A 20,372-nucleotide genomic window follows, 5' to 3' on the forward strand; every position below is an offset into this window, starting at 1 on the left:
CCAATTGTCTGTCCAAAGTATCTGAGGTCCTCATTTATGGCCAACAAGATGCAGAGTGCACCATCACTATTACTGATCACATAGGAAAGACGGGGACACCTGACACTCTTAGAGTAAAAAACCCCAGATTTACTGGTGAACTGTAACCAAGAGTTAATTTTAAAATGCTGGGCTCAGTCAGTAGTAGCTCCTTGTGCTTTGAAGAGTGAAGCTATCTGCCAGTAAAACATGAAGTATAATAGTACTTAGGAATTTGACCCGAAACTGAGGGGTGGCACACCTTTAATCCCAGCAACCGGAGGGTGAGACAGCCTGGTCTACAGAGTTCCAGGACAGCCAGGGCTACACAGGGAAACCCGTTCTCTAAACACACACACACACACAAAGCCTTTTCTTAAGCATTTCCTGTTATTTCAACATTGACACCGACACTCGCCAGACTGGGCCACAGCTGTTTGAGGGTCGGGCCTGTATTTGCTTTGCAGGGGTCTTGGACCTGCCCACATCTAACTACCTGGAGCTCCCTCTGCCAGTGTAAACACCATTGATTTTCCCTTTTGATGGCAGGGTGACTATACAGCAGGGTTCCTTTCTCTGGGTTACTCATTTTCCAAGTACAACTAAGTACATTTCCACAGCTAACCTAAATACTGGACCAGTGTTTGCTCCCCTTTTCCATTTCTGATTCATTCTGATTCTGGAAATTTCCATCCTTTGTTCAAATAAACCCTTTGTGAAAACTACCAGTTTTTGTTCTCACAGAATGGCCAATGGGTTGGAATCTGAGGCACTATCCTGCTTCACCTGCATCCTGGCATCTTCTAACTCTAGCCATCTTGTTTTTTTCACACTAAAGAATGTAGCTGTCACTGTTTGGGATATTTGTGAAGTGGGGTTTGGGGATTCAATCCAGGGCCTCACATTACCTATTCATTTGGGTAGATCCCTGCTAATTCTGGACTCAATTAAGCATTCAAGAACTGAAGGCCGGTTAATAGGTGCTTACTTAGCCAGGTGGTGGCCTAGAATCAACCATTACACAGAGAAACCCTGTCTCAGGAAAAATTAAAATGACACGGGCATGCAAGCACCATAGCCAGAGCACAATTTGAACCCAGCTCATCAATTGTGTAGACTGGCTGGCTACCCAGCTGCAGGGGATCTCTCTCTACCTCAGCACTGGGGATCAAATTCTGGTACCCTTGCCAGCATAACAAACAGTTCCCAGATTCAAGTACCATGTTCCCCTCTGAGGGCAGGTAGGTCTCAATACTCCCCGGGAAACTAGTCAGACCAATCAGGGTTCTGCCTTCTGTAGAAACTCTCATCATCAAAATAACTTCATCTCCAAGGAAGGGCAGATACAGACTATATGTGCTGTTTCTACACTCAACTGTACTTACTCCTCTTCGACTGGCTTTCACGTCTTCCATCCTTAAGACAATGACACAACCAGGAACTTTAAAACAAAATTTTATTACACAAAAGTTGTCACATAATTGGATACTTCTCTACTTTGTACACAATTATTCTCACTCTCCACAGAAAGGCTGCTTCTGAACTTCTCATCTGGTGACACAGAGCTACAATCCTGACTGTAACAGAATAGTAGAAATGCCTCAGTGATTTCAGTTGAAAGCAGGACACTGGTATATGGCTCTTGCACCCAGTATCGGGAATGTACAAATATCTTTATTCAAAAATACAAAATAAATTATCTGTAGGCATGGACAATGACAGCAGTAAACCATTATAGATCATCAATGGAAACCAGTAACCGATGGTCAGTGATCAGCCAGCCTTCTCTCTCTTCAGTCACTTTCTTCAGGTGACGTCTCTGAAGTTAGCGGTGAGGAACCTGCCTTGAGCTTCCTGTCACAGTTCATTGATTAGGGCAAAGCACTATTCTAGGAGTTAGAACATACCCCCTCCCATACCTCCTCCCATTCCACCCATGGCGCCCATTCCAGGGTCCTTCTCTTCCTTAGGAATTTCGGTCACTACAGCTTCTGCTGTAGTTAGCAAGGAGGCCACCCCAGCAGCATCCAGTAAAGCAGTTCTCACAACCTAGAAAAAATTTTTGTAAAATGATTAACTAATGAAAATTACACACCACAGGGCAAACCATCTACGTTTAAGAAATGCTGAGCCGGGCGGTGGTGGCGCACGCCTTTAATCCCAGCACTCGGGAGGCAGAGCCAGGTGGATCTCTGTGAGTTCGAGGCCAGCCTGGGCTACCAAGTGAGTCCCAGGAAAGACGCAAAGCTACACAGAGAAACCCTGTCTCGAAAAACGGAAAAAAAAAAAAAAAAAAAAAAAAAAGAAATGCTGAATTATTTACCTTTGTTGGATCAATGATTCCCTTTTCCACCATGTTCACAAAATCTCCGAGCATAGCATCATAACCAACTTCCGAGGAACTCTGCATAATTTTCTCAACTATCAAAGATCCTTCAACACCTGCATTCTTGGCAATAGTCATTGCAGGAATTTTGAGTGCTCTTTTAATAATTTCTATACCTTCAAAGCAAACACATTTTCACAAATTTATTTTGGTTTTTCCTTTTTGGGGCACCCCAGATCACTCAATGGTTAAGAGCACTGGTTGCCCTTTCTAAGGACCTGATTTGATCCTTAGCACCCAATGTAGTGGCTCACCAGTCTTAATTATTTAATTAACTCCAGTTCCAGGGGATCTGATGCCCTCTTCTGGCTTCTGAGAGTACTACTACACACATGGCACACAAGACATGCAGGCAAAATACCCCACACACAAATTAAACGAGAACACAAAAAAGCCCAGTCTGTGTGAGGACTCATCCAATCCTACCACAGATAAAAGAATTACCCCTAAAAAATGTGGTACATTATTATCTCTTTGGCACCAACAATACTACTTTTCAACAGAAAGAAATCATGCCACAAACTCATCTGAAAGATAATTTTTACCTATTTTCTGATCATTATTAGAAGGCTTTAAGGAATCCAAGGCTGGGATGCACCGAAGCAGAGCGCAGCCCCCTCCTAGAACAATGCCTTCTTCAACAGCTGCTCTTGTAGCATTGAGAGCATCTGTAACTCTGTCTTTCTTCTCATTCACTTCAACATCACTTGTTCCTCCAACCTAAAGATGGAAAGAACTCTGAGGTTATGTGTTACCAGTGACTAGTCCTCTGTGATAAAGTGTCATAGTAAGCTGCCTCTTCTGATGAACATATCCCACTAACAAAACATCCTTTCCACAATTTCCCACAGCACAAGCTGAACTGTAGTTTAAGAAAAGGATGCTGGCCGGGCGGTGGTGGCGCACGCCTTTAATCCCAGCACTCGGGAGGCAGAGCCAGGCGGATCTCTGTGAGTTCGAGGCCAGCCTGGTCTACAGCGCGAGATCCAGGAAAGGCGCAAAGCTACACAGAGAAACCCTGTCTCGAAAAACCAAAAAAAAAAAAAAAAAAAGAAAAGAAAAGGATGCTGGCCAGCGGGGGATGGTGCACGCCTTTAATCCCAGCACTTAGGAGGCAGAGGCAGGTAGATCTCAGAGTGAGTTTCAGGCCAGCCAGGGCTACACAGAGAAAAAGCAAGGCTGGGAAATGTGGTGGTGGTAGATGCTTGCACTAACTACACAGGACAAGGAGCAGTATCCATCTCAAGCTTCATACTGGTCAGGGATAGGTATCTATTTTAGACTCAGGCCCTGGCCCCAGTGGGTCAAAGGGCTTGCCTTGCAAGCCTGACAACCTGAGTTTAATCCTTGAAAATTATAGTTGGAAGGTGAACAGCCAACCCCTGATAGCTGCTCCTGACGGCTACACGTGCCCCTTGGAAAGTGCGCCAGTCCAATCACACATGCACACACAGACACAGCTGCAGATTTCAGGAATGAAGGTACCTGCTTGTTACTATTGTAAATACCCCAGAATCAAAATCACTAGGCTCAGAGCCTGGAAAGGTCACCACCCGCCAAGGTTACAGCTTTACCTTCAACACAGCTACTCCATCGGAGAGCTTAGCGAGCCTCTCGTTCAGCTTCTCCTTTTCATATTCACTGGTCGTGATGTCCAGCTGCTCCGTGATTTCTTGAATGCGTTTCTCAATTTGAGCCTTGTCACCTTTTCCTTTCAAAAGCATGGCGTCATCTTTGGTGACAATGACCTCTCCAACTTTCCCTAAGTCATGAGCTTGGACATCTTCAAGGTTTAGATTCAGCCCCTCTTCTCCAAACACCTGTAAGAGCAGCGTGCTATCAGCGCCGTCCATCACAGCAAGCTTACTACTGCACCTAACACAGGGACTTTGTGAGGAGAAACAGCTTGAAATGCTGCCTCTCAGGACTGGAGATGGCACACTGGCTGGCTGCTCTGCTCTCCCAGGTGCGCCCCCCCCCCCCCCCCCCCCCCCCCCCCCGCCAGCACCCACATGGCAGCTCACAACTGTCTCTAACTGCGTCCTATGGGACCAGATGCCGCCTTTTGGTGTGCATACAAAACACTCATATACAAAAAGTAAAAAAATCCAGAAAAAACCAACGCTATTTTTCTTGATGTTAAGACCACTGGTATCCCAGAACAAGGTCTGATTAAAATCACCGTTATACAAGTTGGAGCTAGTTTATTTGAATTTTGAGAAAAACTTTAATTGTGTCCAGACTCAGCAAATTAGCAATGCGACCTATCTAATCTCTAGTGTTCCAGATATCCAACAGAAAAAAGCTGCCTCATCTACCTGTAAAGTGCACAGCCTAGTATCTGCACCCCGGAAGCCCAGGCATCACCGAGCACAGCAGCACCACAGCGACGGACTTACCGCACCACCAGTGGCGATTGCCATATCCTTCAGCTGGTTCTTCCTATTGTCCCCAAACCCTGGAGCTTTGACTGCCACAACCTGGAGACCAACTTTGAGCCTGTGAAGAACATGTAACTGTGAGATTTAAACTGAAGGGGCAGTTGGGAGACAATGTCTAGCTTGGCTCCCAGGAAGTTCTGGCACTCCCGAACTACTCAGGAGCCCTACTCCTCCCCCAGCAAGTTCTGGTCTGAAGAAAGATGAGATGGGGCTCTCATCTAATAAATCTGTTCCAAGCCAATCACCTACTTCCTTAAGTTCTAGACAGACAGCTGTAGTGTTAAAGGACACATGGATAGTTCTCTCTGGGAAGCTGTGGGAGGCAGAGGCTGAAGGGGTATGTGCATCTGAGTCCTAATGCGCAGAGCACTACTATGTACTACCCTAAGATACACAAGTAGATCAAGCACAGCAACACAAATCATCTCCCACCTCAAAACATGAACCACCCAACCCACCTGTTCAAAACCAGTGTGCTTAGGGCTTCTCCATCCACATCTTCAGCAATTATGACCAAGGGCTTCCGATGAGCATTAGCAATTTCCAGAGCAGGTACAATGGACTGGACACTAGAAATCTTCTTCTCACTCAACAGAACATAGGCATCTTGGAATTCACATTTTTGACCTGTAAAACAGTGAGCAGTAAAACCAAATCCTACCAGTACTGAGAAAACCGTCAATTTACTTCCACAAATAAACCAGTAACTCATGTTTTTCTCATTTACTGAACCATTCACCTAAAAAAAAAAATTTGTACATATTTCACTAACCCACTGCCTACAGGTGACAGATACCTTCAAAGTGTATTTTAAGATTCATTTACTAATTTGCTCTTACCTTTTGATGTGTTAATAAAATACGGGGAAATATATCCTCTGTCAAACTTCATGCCTTCAATAATCTCTAATTCATCATTCAGTGTTTTCCCATCCTGTGAAAAGTTAAAGGATTCGATGAATGGATTCAGGGAAGAAACAACACTTGACAGCTAAGTCTGGAGATGGCTCGGGGGTTAAGAATATTTGCTGCTGTTGCTGGTGAGGGTCTAGGCACCCACACGGTGGTTCACAACTGCAGTTCCAGAGATTTTCTTTTGGACTCGAGGCACCAGGCACACACATGGTACACATACACACATGCCTTTAGTCCCCACAACAAAGCGAAGGCAGAGGAATGCCATCTCTTTAAGGTCGAGGCCCACTGTTCCAGGCCAGCCAGGGCTACAAAGCGAGAGTAGCTTCATCCTCCCTCCTACTTACACCTAGCTGAGAGCTCATTATTTATTTAATTGGACGGATTCATCCTGGGAGGCCAGGCTCCCAATTCAGACAATAGTAAGCGCCATACTCGGCACAGAATGAATTGCTGGTCAAGCTTTTTGTTTGGAAAACAACTAAGTTGACAAACACCTCACTGAAGATATTATCAAAACACATCAAATCCCACACTTGCCTTCACTGTGATGACGCCCTTTCTTCCAACTTTTTTCATTGCATCAGAAATGATGTTTCCAATGTCTTTGTCTCCATTTGCAGAAATTGTAGCAACCTGAAATAACCACATTACTTCAAAATTAAATGGGAAGATTGGTATTTTCAATCCTCTTCCCCTTCGACCTTCTAAACCGATCCTTCCACCCAGGGGAGGGAGGGACATTTCACAGTTAACAGTTTTAATGAAGTACTGGTTAAATGGAGCGGCGTCCTGTCCTTCCGCTCTTTGGCACAGTAAGAATATACGGAAGGGGCCAGAGAGATGGCTCAGTGTTAAGGTGACTTACTGTCCAGGTCAGTACCCAGCATCACAGTGGCTGGCAACTGTTTTAACATTGCCTTCTATGGGTTCTTAATACATGGAACACACACATACACCCAGGCACACACACACAAAAAACACTTTATTTTACTTGCCTACTATGCTTCAAGGACTAGGACTGATCCCATATAGGACAAGAACATTGACCACACCTAAGAACATCTTCACAAACCACACAATTTTTATTTTACAATCATTTTTTTTAAAGGCTCTATTAAGATCCAAATCAGTTGGCTGGGCAGTGGTGGCACACACCTTTAACCCCAGCACTTGGGAGGCAGAGGCAGGCCAATGTCTGTGAGTTTGAGGCCAGCCTGGTCTACAGATCAAGTTCTGGGACAGCCAAAAGGCTACAAAAAAGAAACCCTGTCTTGAAAAGCCAAAGAAGATCCAAATTAAAATTAGTGGCTCAATTCTTTCCAAACAGGACATCAAACCCTTACCTGAGCAATTTCTTCAGGGGTTGTCACAGGTTTAGACTGCTTTTTCAGTTCAGCAATTACAGCATCAACAGCCAGCATGACACCTAGTTCAAGAATGCATGTTACTATAACGTGGAGTGTAAACTCAAGACTCACTCTAACATCTATATGCAAGCTCTCCTGTCACACCCTCCTAACTGGATCCAAGTGACATGGCATGCCCTCAACCCCCCTGTAATTTCACAAGCTGAAAACCATAAGCTCGTGAAAACGTGATCAAGATGTGGAGCGGTGGCTCACGCCTGTGATCCCAACCCCCAGGAGGCTGAGGCGGGATTGCTTGTAAGGCCAGCATGGGTTATATAGGGGGCCAAACCAGGGAGGGCTACGAGGGACAGTCACTCATTCTTAACAGAAGTGAATGAAGTAAGAAAATGCAGATAGTTTCAAAAATCTTACTGCTTGTGGGCTGGAGAGATGGCTCAGTGGTTAAGAGTACAGGATGCTCCTCAAAAGGACCGGAGTTCAATTCCCAGAACCCACATGGTAGCTCAAAAAGGTCTGTAACTCCAGTCTCAGGGGGTCTGGCATCCTTGCACAGACATACATGCAGGCAAAACATCAATGCCCATAAAAATAATGAACTCTTAGAAATAAAACAAAAAACCCACTATTCAACTCATTCTCTGTAAGTTAATACTAATCCAATCATGTTTCTTGTTTCCAATATGGCACCCGAGTATATTCACTTTGATTCAATGAGGCAAAGGCAGGAGAGGACCCCTCCAGCAAATCTGTGCACACACAATGGCAAATGTAATAAAAAAGGACAAAGATGAGAATTTGTCATTTCTCCTTTCTGTAGGGTCAGTGACACGGTACTCTCACCTCTCCGGATTTCTACTGGATTAGCCCCTTTGCTGATCTTCTCGAAGCCCTCCTTGGCAATAGAACGCGCCAGAACAGTAGCAGTGGTGGTGCCATCCCCAGCCTCTTCATTTGTGTTATTGGCAACATCTTGAACAAGTTTAGCGCCGATATTTTTGTATTTATCCTTCAAGTCAATTGACTTTGCAACAGTGACCCCATCCTTTGTTACTTTGGGACTCCCCCAACTCTGTTCAATAATCACTGTTCTTCCCTACAATGACAGAGAATATAGCACCCCTCAGTGATAAGCCCAAAGTTGTCACAGTCCTGCAACATGAAACCTCAAAAACAGGAGATTAAAAACCCTGGCACTAACCGATGCCACCTATAAAACAAGAAAGCACAGGTAACAATCACCAAATCCTGGAACATTCTTCACATCAATTGTACTTGAATTTTGGTATGAACTGTTATTTTTAAAGTATGACTTACTTCAACATTCATTCACTAAACATCAGCCAGTAAGTTAAGAATAGTTTCCTGTTCACTCAATACAGAACTTCAAAAATGGCCCCAACAGTACTGGCCACTTGGATTTGAACCAAGCCATTCTGTCTTGAGCTATATAAAACAGCACTGTGTGCAGCTCTTTAGGTCGCTTTAGCATCAACTTAAAATGACCGTGCCCCATAGCCAATGATGTCCTCAAAGTACTATGGCTCCTTTTTCAACCACACAGCTAGTGTGACCTTTGACCTCGGCACTGTTCAAGCTGGCTTGGTCTACAGGAGTTCCAGGTCAGCTATGGCTAAAGACCCGGTCTCAACAAATAAATACCAGGTGAGCAGTATGCTCAACTCCTACACTTGGGAGGTAGGAATAGGAGGATCAGGAGTTCAAGGATAGTCTTGGTACACACAATGGGAGTTAAGCTATTGAGACTCTCTCAAAACCCCAAAACCACAGCAGCTCACAACTGTAATTCCAGTTCTGGCACCTTCACAGATATACATGCAGGCAAAACACCAATGCATATAAAAATAAATAAATCTAAACTCTATGCTAGTGCGTTTACTTTATGCATACAGGAACATTTCAGTACAATAAGTAAAACCTCACATCTACAATGCACCTTGAGGTGTTACTGGACTTTGAGCTGTACTTCCCTCTATACCCTCTAGTTACTGGGAAAGGATCCAAAATTTAATGCCAGGACGCACAGAATATTAATTACGCCTCAAGTCTGGAAACCCCCCTTGAGCTATTATTCTCCACATCACATTGCACCAAAGTCCTCCAAATCAGCTGCAGGTAAGGCCACCAACTAACAAAACTCCTAAATAACACCCCCAAACACTAACATGTACCACATCCAAATCAGATTTTCACAAAACTTGACAGCAAAATACTAATTTGCAGCTACAGAACACTATCCTTTAATTAACACGGTTGTAAGTATACTGATACCTTTGGCCCCATTGTAACAGCTACAGCATCGGCTAGAAGGTCTACACCTTGAAGCATTAAGGCTCGAGCATCCGCACCAAATTTTACATCTTTGGCATAGGCCCGAGTGAGATGAGGCGCCAGTGCCCGGGACACTGGTCTCATCTGGCGAAGGACTGTGGGTAGTCGAAGCATTTCTGGGGGAGGGGAAAAAAAAAAAGAAAAAGCAAAGGATCACTACTAGCTAAGGACAAACTTTGTCCACCTGTGCTTCAGAACATGGAGACTAGGTAGATCAGTGCTCCGCTGTCCTCTGCTAACCGCCACGCCTGGGCCACCCACGGCGCTGCAGATTCAGGACACCACTTGCTAACAGAGGATTGAAGAGGCCGCCCCCAGGCCTGACCTACAGCACCGGCACAAAGCTCTTCCCCATGGCCACCCGCTCCTGCTGCCATCGCGAGTTAATCTTTCACTGCCAAAGCGGCCTTGGGAGCAGATCCCACTCCAAAAGTGTCCGAGAGAGGGAAAGAGAGAAGAAAAAAAAAAAAAAATCAAGCTGGCGTAAGCGAGGCAGGTTCCAAATGCAAGTGCACAGGGAACTGTACAAGTATTCATGACGGTGCAAAACCCCGCTGGGGAAAAGTGTCGCCAGGTATCCACTCCGATCTACATACAGGGGCACAGCAGCTAGCAAGGCCGCAAAAAAAAAAAAAAAAATAATAATAATAATAATACAGGACCGCAGCTCAGCCCAGCCGCGCGGCCCCACGTGTCTTCCCGACAAGGTCAAAGTGGAGGCGCCGGATCCCCGCAGCCCGAGGGGGGGCCAGAAGGGAACGCGACCCCCCTCCAGCGGAGTCCTGCGGTGCGCCGGGCGCCGGCGGCCCGCCCCAGCGGCCCCCCACCCTAGCCCGTCCTCGCTCCCGCCGCGCTTGGCCTGGGTCGCGTGGTCCCCGCCGCACGTGATGGGAGCCCGCGTGGCCCCGCCGGGGCCTGGACGGGCGAGCCGAAGCCGGGCCGAGCCTGCGGCGTGGCTGCCAGGCTTGCCGCAACCCTTGGCCCGCCGTGCTCGGCCCGTGCTGGAAGCAGCAGGCCGGGGCGAGCATGCACGGCCGAGGCTCGCGTACCTGCGGGGCGGCGGCGGCGGCGGCGGCGACGGCGGCGGGAGCGCACGAGGCGAGGCAGGCCGTCGGCGGCGAGTGAGGGACCGAGCGCAGGGCGCGCACCGCAATGAGCCCCGAGTCCCCTCCCTCCGCGGCCCCGCCCCGCCGCGCGGCCCCGCGGCCCCGCGCGCGTGCGTGCGTGTGTGTGTGTGCGCGTGCGCGCGCGCGGAGGGGAGGGGGGAGGAGAAGCCCCGCCCCCTCCTCCTCCTCCTCCCGCCCGGGCCCCGGCAATCGGCGGGCGGCGCGCGCGCGCGGCCCCGCCCCCTGCCCCTCGAGCAGGCTCGGCCCCGAGCTGGGCTCGGCCCTCTCCGCGCCGCCGCACGCTCGTTCCCGGGCCGGGCTCCCTTCTAGAACCTTCCGGAAAGGCGCCGCGCTCCCCGCGGGCGGGCCAAGGGTCAGGTGGCGTCACTTCCTGGAGGAGGAGGAGGAGGAGGAAGGCCTCGTTCTCTCACCTCGGCCGGCCGCCTGGAAAAGCCTAGAAAGTGCGCCCCTTTCCCTTCCGCCTCCCGCGGCCTGCGCGGGGCCGTGGCCACCAATCGGCGCGCGCGCTGCCGTGGCCGCCCCCTCGCACGCTCCGGCGCTGAGTGCGCCTGCGCGCTGCCCGGTCCCTTTTTTTTTTTTCTTCACGTGTCTCCCCCCAGCCCGGCCCGCAGGACTCTCCTTGCAGCGGCGGCGGCGGCGGGTGCAGAGTCCGAGCGGCGGCGGCACGAGTCATGGTGAGTGGTCCCGGGGCTTGCCAGCCTGCCCGCCGGTCGGGGTCGGCCCGCGGGGACCCACGGCGTGCCCCAGGGGCCGCTTGAGGACTGGCAGGACAAGGGAGAGGGGGCCTCTGCGGCGTCCGGCTCCCGCAGCAGCGAGGCCTGCCCGCGTTTCTCCACCATGGCTCCTTTGCACGCGCACGTGTGTGCAAGGCCTGCGTCCCGGGCAGGGGGCGGGGACCCGGATGCACGGTCCAGGAGCCCACCTGCCCTGGCAAGGCTATAGTGGATGGGTACTATGGTGGAGAACATAGCACCCAGGCTCAAAAATTGACCTCCCTCCTCCCCGCGTTACTGGAATTAAAGAAAAGAAGTCCTAAAGAAGGAAGACATTTGACCTTGGAGCGGACCAGGGTTGTGGTTAAAGGTAGTGTGGTTGCTGATGAGCAATGAAGACCCCCCCCCCCACACACACACACACAATAATTAGGGAGTGGAAATTCAACTTGGCTTATATAGAGTGGAAAATGCAAGAATATTTCCTAGCCTGGGTTTTCTTGTCGGTTTGGGACGCTTTGACCTGTTAAGTGTTTTAAGGCGTTTAAGTGTGTTAAGTGATACATACTCACTGTTTGAACACACGTTTCTCTCCACAGGCTGGACAGGCTTTCAGAAAGTTTCTCCCGCTCTTTGACAGAGTCTTGGTTGAAAGGAGTGCCGCCGAAACCGTGACCAAGGGCGGCATCATGCTTCCGGAAAAGTCTCAAGGAAAAGTATTGCAAGCCACAGTAGTGGCTGTGGGATCAGGCGCCAAAGGCAAGGTAACTTGGAGCTACGACAGGGGTACCGAGTATTAATGTGTGATGTGGAAGGAAGGAAGTCAGTCCTAGCTTATCAGAAGTGGCTTTTTTAAATAGCGGGTGTCTTTGAAATAATTTCAGTTTACGGAGAACCTTGCATTAAGGAAAACGATTGTAGAATTGTTTTTTATTTTTATAAGGAATGGAGAGGGACTCTAAAAAAGGCAAAAAATACACACGGGTATTTCTCGTGTGTGTGTGTGCGTGTGCGCACGCGCGCACACACATGTCTGCTGGCTTGCAGAGTCATCACCTTACTCTTTGGGGACAAGGTCTCTGATTTGAACTAGCCTGGTTTCCAGCCCTCAGTATGTCGGGGTGACAGCCATTTTACTAGCGTTGGTATTCCCATGCTTCCACAGCAAGTCCGTTTACCCGCTGGGCTTTCTCTGCGGTGCCATGCTCTCCAGATAGTAAAACGTGCCTGCCATGATGGTGGCTCATGCCCTGTGGCCCTGGTGCTTTGGAGGCCGAGGCAGGAGGATTGTAGAGCCTTCTAGGCTAGCAGAAAGGTCAGGGTGAGACTGTATCATAAAAAAGGAAAAACCGAACCTCACAAAATGAGTTCTTCGGTAGCTGTGTTGTAACCTGACCAGGTCTGTGCCTTCAGGACAAGGACAGTAAATCAATAAATATATTGAAACGAATACCAAGTTTTCGTTCATTGAAATAAGTTATACATAACCATTTACTATTTGGTATGAAAAGCTGCTTTACTTCACATGGTCTGCAGGGTGTGTTAATATTTAACAATTAAAAAGTTAGCCAGCCTTAGCTGTGGTTTTAGTGTAAGCCACGGTGTTTATTTCACCTTGTTAACTACAGTAATGCTTACATTGTGATGACCTACATCTAATGTAAATTATATTGCTTCACCACTAATGAGGTACCTAACAACATACTGGATCTGAGTGAGCACGTTTCATTTGGTGACTTAGAAGTTGTCTGTAGAGCGGAGTGTGGTTGATGCATGCCTATAATTAACAACACTTGAAAAGCTGAGGCAGGAGGCTCCTGGTGTACATACTGAAACAGTTCACTGTGTATCTAGTGAACAAGATGCCTTGGCTAATCCGCAACTATTTTCTTAAGGGTGGAGAGATTCAGCCAGTCAGTGTGAAAGTCGGAGACAAAGTTCTTCTCCCAGAATACGGAGGCACCAAAGTAGTTCTAGACGACAAGGTGAGTAAGGCTGTGATTTTAAATAAGTTAGCTGGGCGGTGGTGGGGTGGATCTCTGTGAGTTCGAGGCCAACCTGGTCTACAGGGCGAGGTCCAGGACAGGCACCAAAGCTACACAGAGAAACTGTCTTGAAAAACAAAAAATAGATAGATAAGTTGTGTGTATTTGCTTTTACTGTCTTAACCAGTGACTTCTTTATTCACAGGATTACTTCTTATTTAGAGATGGTGACATTCTTGGAAAGTATGTGGAATGAAATCACTGTTGAAATGGTGTCACATGAAGCTGCCCATTCCGTTGACGGTCTGAACTATTCATCATGTAAATAATTTCCGTGCCTCCCTTTTATAATAAACTGATGATGCCCAAACTAATGACAGCCAATTGTCTCGGGTTTAGTTTCACTGTACTGTTGTAAACATTTCCAAATAAAATAATGTAAATGAATGGGCAGTCTTTAGTAATTTAGAGTTCTGAGAAATAAGGTGTTTCTAGGTAAATGAGTTTTCCGGATGAATTTGGCATTATTACATAGGTGAGTGATATTAAAGCCATGGACTTACACTTAGGCACTGACCAAAAGTAACTTGGAGAAGGGAAGGGTTTGTTTCAGCTTCAAGTTCATAGTTCATCATAGAGGGAATTCTAATTCTGCCTTGCTCCCTTTCTCAGGCTACCTTCTTACACAACCCAGGGCCACCTGCCCAGGGGTGGGAGGACCATACTATGGCTGGCCCTCCCACATCAGTCCTAAAGATAATGCACTATAGACTTTCCTAATGAAGGCAACTTCTCAGTTGCAGTTCCTCTTTGCAGGTGACCCTAGCTGGTGTGAAGCTGGCAAACATTAGCAACATTGTAAAACAAGTATAACTGGTGCAGTTCCTCTGTTACAGAGGTGTGTGGTTCTTACCCTCTTCATTTTGTATTTCCTGAGCATGTCTTAATTTCTAAATCTCACACCAAAATTAGGTTTGTTTTGGCAAAACAGCACAGGAAGTCAGATAGATGGCTCAGTGGTTAAAAGCACTGGCTGTTCTACCAGATTTGGTTCACAGAACCTGGGTGGTAGCCCACTCCAGGGGTTCATTTCTTTGAGGTTCTCGGGTGATCTAACATGGCCTCTTGTGTGCGAGGGAAGCTTTCTACCACTACAGTAGACTTTCCATAATTTGAGTGCAGTTGATTTCAGAACACAAGGGTGAAAAATGGTCACAACCCCCATCCATGAGGTAGTGTGTGCTTTCAATATGTATGTGTATTGATGCTTACGTGTTGATTGCTTTTGATATGCCATGGCCTAATTATCAAATTTAGATAGAAAAAAAAAATAGGAAGTTTTGGGGGCTGGAGAGATGGCTCTGCAATTAAGAGCACTGGCTGCCCTTCCAGGGAACCCTGGGTTCAATTCCCAGCACCCATGTGGCAGCTCACAATTGACTAATTCCAGTTCCAGAGGATCTGGCACTCTTATACATACAGGCAAAACACCAATGCAGACAAATAAAACTCTTAGAAGAGAGAAAAAAGACTTTGGATCTTAAGAGTATCCAGTTGGGTCATCAGTGTTTATGTTCTACTTGAGATGTAGCTAACAATGTACTTGCAAATTAATTTTGTTAGCACAATCCTAGCTGGCCTGGAATTTGCTGTGTAGACCAGGTGGGACCTAAGTCAGCTGTGTGTGTTTTGAGTGCTAGAATTAAAGCTGTGTGTGTACTTATGTTTAGCTGCTTTTGTTGTAGTTCTCTATTTTCCTCTTGGACAAAGATAAACAGCAACCTTCCGTCTGGAACGCTGGCCCATGTTCTCCATGCCCTGTTTTTTCGGTGGTTCACTGTGCAGATACACAGGGCCCGCTGCGTTGGTCTCCTTGAGTGCTTGGGTTATAGTGTTACACTGGGCTCACCCTTCACTCATGACAGTTCTTTTCTGTTACCAATATAACCTCATAAAATTGGTCTTTTTAGCAGTTATTCTAGGCAAGTATCACAAGGGGCCCAACACTTCTAGAAGGGGTGGCTGGGGCCTTGAAGTATACCGAGTCATTCCGGGAATGAAATCAAAGCTTTAGAACGAAACCTTGGATCTCAAAACGTTTACTAATAGCAGTAGTAGGAAAGCTTCGATGCTTCTGTAGTTACTAGTCACCACCGTGAGCAAATCACACCTAAGTCAGTTTTTGCTTTGTGATAGCTTTTTCCTTCGGTTTGTCTCTGGCATTTGTGTATATGCACGCTCCGGCCAGAGGAGGGCGATGGGGTCTAGGCTGTGAGCTCTGCCTTGTGCTCTGAGCAGGGGCTTCCTGAACCTGGAGCTACACGCTGGCCCCCAGCACTCCTGTCTTGGCCCCACACAGCGCTAGGCTACACACGTGCTTGTCACACCTGCTGGGATTCAAATTCAGCTCCTCATGCTTGTGTGGCAAAGCACTCCCCAACTCCTGTTTTGTTTTGAGACTTTTTTGTAAACAGTGGCCCAGGCTTGCTCAAACTCAGCCCCTCTGCCTCTGCCTCCCGAGTGCTGGAATTACATGTAGGCTTGCACCACCACCACGTCTGGCTCCAGACCCTTGAAATTTCTTCTTTTCAAATTCTCTTGCAACATTGCCCAGTTTGGCCTTCAGCTCTCCTCTGCCTCATTCTCTGAGTGGCTGGGATAGATTACAGGCACGTGCTATGGTGCTTGACTCTTGCTGGTTTTTACTATTTCCATGTTTTTGTACGTTTGTGCCGTAGTGCTCATGTGGAGGTCAGAGGACAACTTCAGAGTTGATTCTCCTACCAGTTGGGTCCTATAGCTTGAACTCTGGTCATCTGGCTTGGCAGCAAGAGATTTTACCTGCTGAGTCATCTCTCCAGTCTTTAAACCATCGTGTTTGGGTAGAATTGTATGCATTAGTAGATTAAATAGTTTCTGAGAGGAAGGATGTGATCAGAAGAGACAAGTCATAACAATACAGTGACGCCATTTCTCTTTTCAATAGGGCACCTAATACTATGGTATGTTCTGGGGGTTTTTGGTTTGTTTTTCGAGGCAGGGTGTCTCTGTAACAGCCCTGGCTGTCCTGGAACTTGCATTGTAGACCAGGCTGGCCTTAACTCAGAGATCCGTCTACCTCTGCCTCCCAAGTGCTGGGATTAAAGGTATATGCCACCGCCACCCGGATGTTACAGTTTTTGTTGTTGTTTGGTTGGTTGATTTGGTTTGTTTTTTTGTTTGTTTTGAGACAGAGTCTCTATTAAGTAGCCCTGGGTGTCCTGTACTTGCTATGTACACCAGACTGACCTCAGACTCACAGTATGAAATCCACATGCCTCTGCCTCCCAAGTTGTGGAATCAAAGGCTTACGCTAGCACACCAGGCCTTTTTTATGGTAGGTTCATAATGTTGTTTCTGTGTTTTCTCATTTTATCAACTTTATGTTACCACTGCTTAAAACAGTGAGTGGCATGTGTTTTAAAAATGGTTTTAGCCGGGCGGTGGTGGCGCCTGCCTTTAATCCCAGCACTCAGGAGGCAGAGCCAGGCGGATCTCTGTGAGTTTGAGGCCAGCCTGGGCTACCAAGTGAGTTCCAGGAAAGGCGCAAAGCTACACAGAGAAACCCTGTCTCGGGGAAAAAAAAATGGTTTTAGGAACTGCAGAGATAGCTTAATGGTTAAGAGTGCTTGCTGTTTTTATAGATGACCTAGAATCAGTTCCTAGCACCAGCATGTTAGCTTATTATTAACTACAGTTCCAGGGGATCTGATAGGGATTAAAGGCATGCACCACCGCCCGGCTTGTTTTGTTTTTTTTATGTGTATGTGTGTTCTGCCAGGCTGTGTGTCTGTACGTATGTGTGCCTAGTGCCTTACAAAGTCAGAAGACAGCATCAGATTAGAATATGGGTCGTTAGGAAGAGCAGCCAGTACTCTTAACTACTGAGCCATCTCTCCAGCTCTCCAAGCAATACCTATTGATATTTTTCCAGGGCTTTTAAAAAAGTGACTCTTGCTGGGCGGTGGTGGCGCACGCCTTTAATCCCAGCACTCGGGAGGCAGAGGCAGGTGGATCTCTGTGAGTTCGAGGCCAGCCTGGGCTACCAAGCGAGTCCCAGGAAAGGCGCAAAGCTACACAGGGAAACCCTGTCTCGAAAAAAAAAAAAAAAAAAAAAAGTGATTCTTAAAGCTTATGTGTATGAGTGTTTTGCCTGTGTGCCCGGTGCCCTCGGAGGTCAGAACAGAGCTTCAGATACCTAGACATGGAGTTACAGATGGTTGTTAGCCATGCGGGCGGGGGACTGAACCTTGGTCGTCCATGAGAATAACAAGTGCTCTTAACCACTCAACCAACTCTCCAGCCCTTCCCCCTCCTTTTTGTTTGAGAAATATGGTTTCTGTAGCCCTGGCCATTCTGGCTAGACTTGAATGTGAGTGATCTTCCTGCCTCTACCTCCAGAGTGCTGGCTTTACAGGCATGGGCCTCTGTACCCAGCTTCCAAATCATACCTTAAAGTTAAATAAAACTAAAAGTATTTCATAACACTCAAAGCCTCAAAGCTTCTTTTCCTTTGTTTGTTTTTTCTTTCTCTCTTCCTTCCTTCCTTTCTTTCTTTCATTGTGGGGGAGGGGCAGGGTGGTGGTGGTGTTTTGTTTAAGAAGCTCTCATGTAGCACAGACTGGCCTCAAACTAAGCAGTCATGCCTGGCCTTGAAACCCAATCCTCCTACCTCCATCTCCTAAGTCCTGAGATCACAGGAGTCCTCTACCATGCCCAGTTAAAGCTTAGTTCTTTATGAGATTTAAATTTAACTTAATCTGTAAAAGGATAGAGGAGTTGGATCCATTCCCTTATTCATTTTTCTTCCTGGTGCAAGGGATTGAACCTTGGCTTTTACCACAGGGCTACATCTCCAGCCTCCCGTGTATTCATTCTAACAGGAAAGTGAGCCCAGCTGTAGTGGTATGCCTGTAATCCCCATTCTCTGGAGGCTCAGGCAAAAGGACCAGAGTGAGGCCAGCGTGGGCTGTACAAGATGACCCTGTCTTGAGACACAGGACAGTAAACATTTCACACAGAATACGTACATAGGTCAGGAGGCTGCTGAGATGTCTCAGCAGGTAAAGGAGCTTGCCAACAAGCCTCGTGGTCTGAGTTTAATCCTTGCTGATCCACATGGTGGAAGGAGAGAACTGACTGCCTCAAATTACCCTCTGACCTCTACACATGCACCATGACACCTACGTGCCTACACATGCACACACACACACACATTAAATAAAAAAGTTAAAAATTGTCTTAGATTTCTAAAACACCATAACCAAAAAGCCACTCAGGGAGGAAAGGGTTTATTTCACTTACACTTCCATATCACTGTTCATTCGTCAAAGGAAGTCAGGACAGAAACTCAAACAGGGCAGGAACCTGGAGGCAGGAGCTGATGCAGAGGCCATGGAGGGGTGCTAATTCCTGGCTTGCTCAGCCTGCTTTCTTGTGGAACCCAGGACCACCAGCCCAGGGATGGAACCACCTACAATGGGCTGCTCCCCCCTATCAATCACTAATTAAGAAAATGCCCTACAGGGCTGGAGAGATGGTCCAGTGGTTAAGAGCACTGGCTGTTCTTCCAGAGGACCGGAGTTCAATTCCCAGCACCCACATGGCAGCTCACAACCATCTGTAATGGGGTCTGATGCCCTTTCTGGCCTGCAGGCGTACGTGTAGATAGAGCACTGATACATGAATAAATTTAAAAAAGAAAGAAAGAAAATGCCCTACAGGCTTGCCTGCAGCCTGATACAGTGGAGGCATTTTCTCAGTTGAGGTTCCTTCCTCCCAGATGACTTTAGCTTGTGTCAAGTTGACATAAAACTATCCAGCACAAAAATTAGGAAAACCTAAGTCAGAAGTTAGTAGCAGTTTCACGAGATAGTCATAATTTGGAGCTCTTATGCGAAGCCACCATTATCAGAGAGTATTACTTGAATTGGAAGATATTATTCTTAAATATTCTTTTTTTGAGACCGGGTCTCACTATGCAGCTGGTCTAGTCTGGAACTCACTATGTAGATTAGGCTATACTTGAACTCACAGATGAGATGACTTCCTGCCTCTACTTCCCTAGATTAAAAGTATACATTTCAGGCACAGAAAAAATAAGGTGTATTCTTAGCCGGGCGGTGGTGGCGCACGCCTTTAATCCCAGCACTCGGGAGGCAGAGGCAGGCGGATCTTTGTGAGTTCGAGGCCAGCCTGGTCTCCAAAGCGAGTTCCAGGAAAGGCGCAAAGCTACACAGAGAAACCCTGTCTCGAAAAACCAAAAAAAGAAAAAAGAAGGTGTATTCTTAATGATGGGATGTTGATACTTGTATTTGGGAGAAAGCCTCAGTTTTGTTTCGTTTGTTTGTTGTTGTTTTGTTTTGTTTTTTTGTTTTTTTTTTGTTTTTTTTTTGTTTTGGTTTTTCGAGACAGGGTTTCTCTGTGTAGCTTTGCGCCTTTCCTGGAACTCACTTGGTAGCCCAGGCTGGCCTCGAACTCACAGAGATCCGCCTGGCTCTGCCTCCCGAGTGCTGGGATTAAAGGCGTGCGCCACCACCGCCCGGCTTGTTTTGTTTTTGAGACAGGGTCTCTCTTTGCAGTCCTGGTCATCCTGGAATTTGCTATGTAGACCAGGCTGACCTCGAATTCATAGATATCCACCTGCCTCTGCCTTGAGTTCTGATATTAAAGGAGTAAAAGCCTAAATTTTTCTTGTTTTTGTTTTTTGGAGACAGGGTTTACTCAGTGTAGCCTTGGCTGTCCTGGAACTTGCTCTGTAGCCCAGGCTGGCCTCTGATCCACTTGCCTCTGCCTCCCCAGTGCTGGGATTAAAGGAATGCACCATCACCTCTGGGCAAGTCTCGGTTCTTATTACACATATACCCCTTAAGGCCACTTGAATGTCCTTCTTGTCAGCTTTTCACACAGGAAGAGATGAAGCTACACTGTCTCTCTCTTAGGATCTGACACTACAGATCACACATGGAACCCCAGGCCTGCAAGCTCAGAGGCTGGGAGGCTGAAACAGGATTGCTGAGAGGTCAGG

At 47.2% G+C, this 20,372-nt stretch overlaps 2 protein-coding genes across 4 annotated transcripts in view; one reads left to right on the forward strand and one right to left on the reverse strand.

Annotated features, from left to right (window-relative positions):
- Positions 1 to 1,457: 1,457 nt before the first annotated feature.
- On the reverse strand, positions 1,458 to 11,138 carry Hspd1 (heat shock protein family D (Hsp60) member 1). 2 transcript variants are annotated; one of them, XM_052749472.1, is made up of 12 exons: positions 11,019 to 11,138; positions 9,422 to 9,597; positions 7,973 to 8,225; positions 7,106 to 7,188; positions 6,300 to 6,395; positions 5,685 to 5,778; positions 5,304 to 5,472; positions 4,804 to 4,903; positions 3,979 to 4,224; positions 2,950 to 3,124; positions 2,342 to 2,520; positions 1,458 to 2,067 (listed from the first exon to the last, which is right to left on the reverse strand). In XM_052749472.1, exons 2-12 carry the CDS (start codon positions 9,593 to 9,595, stop codon positions 1,915 to 1,917), a joined length of 1,722 nt encoding a protein of 573 aa, XP_052605432.1. In that variant the 5' UTR covers positions 9,596 to 9,597; positions 11,019 to 11,138; the 3' UTR covers positions 1,458 to 1,914. The 2 variants fall into 2 exon arrangements, with proteins under 2 accessions (XP_052605432.1, XP_052605431.1); XM_052749471.1 differs by lacking the exon at positions 11,019 to 11,138 and adding an exon at positions 10,531 to 10,660.
- Positions 11,139 to 11,149: 11 nt separating this feature from the next.
- Positions 11,150 to 20,372, forward strand: part of LOC128117522 (MOB-like protein phocein) — a 47,960-nt gene continuing 38,737 nt past the window's right edge. Inside the window, exons 1-4 of one of the 2 annotated variants that reach the window (XM_052749474.1) lie at positions 11,151 to 11,282; positions 11,921 to 12,085; positions 13,217 to 13,306; positions 13,512 to 17,832. In XM_052749474.1, the coding sequence (XP_052605434.1) occupies positions 11,280 to 11,282; positions 11,921 to 12,085; positions 13,217 to 13,306; positions 13,512 to 13,562 (309 nt within the window). In that variant the 5' untranslated portion in view covers positions 11,151 to 11,279 and the 3' untranslated portion in view covers positions 13,563 to 17,832. Of the gene's footprint in view, positions 11,283 to 11,920; positions 12,086 to 13,216; positions 13,307 to 13,511; positions 17,833 to 20,372 lie in introns of those variants that run through there. The other variant, XM_052749475.1, reaches the window with a different exon arrangement.

The sequence above is a fragment of the Peromyscus californicus genome, unplaced genomic scaffold (assembly GCF_007827085.1).
Source record: "Peromyscus californicus insignis strain IS unplaced genomic scaffold, ASM782708v3 Scaffold_21__1_contigs__length_65335640, whole genome shotgun sequence".
Lineage (NCBI taxonomy): Eukaryota > Metazoa > Chordata > Mammalia > Rodentia > Cricetidae > Peromyscus > Peromyscus californicus.

Excerpts from the sequence above, each read along its gene's own strand:
- Hspd1 (XM_052749472.1), bottom strand. The coding sequence starts at position 9,595 with ATGCTTCGACTACCCACAGTCCTTCGCCAGATGAGACCAGTGTCCCGG. Across the intron at positions 7,189-7,972 it reads TCCAGTAGAAATCCGGAGAG|GTGTCATGCTGGCTGTTGAT; the intron begins GTGAGAGTACCG and ends TTCTTGAACTAG. Across the intron at positions 2,068-2,341 it reads GAATCATTGATCCAACAAAG|GTTGTGAGAACTGCTTTACT; the intron begins GTAAATAATTCA and ends AATTTTTTCTAG.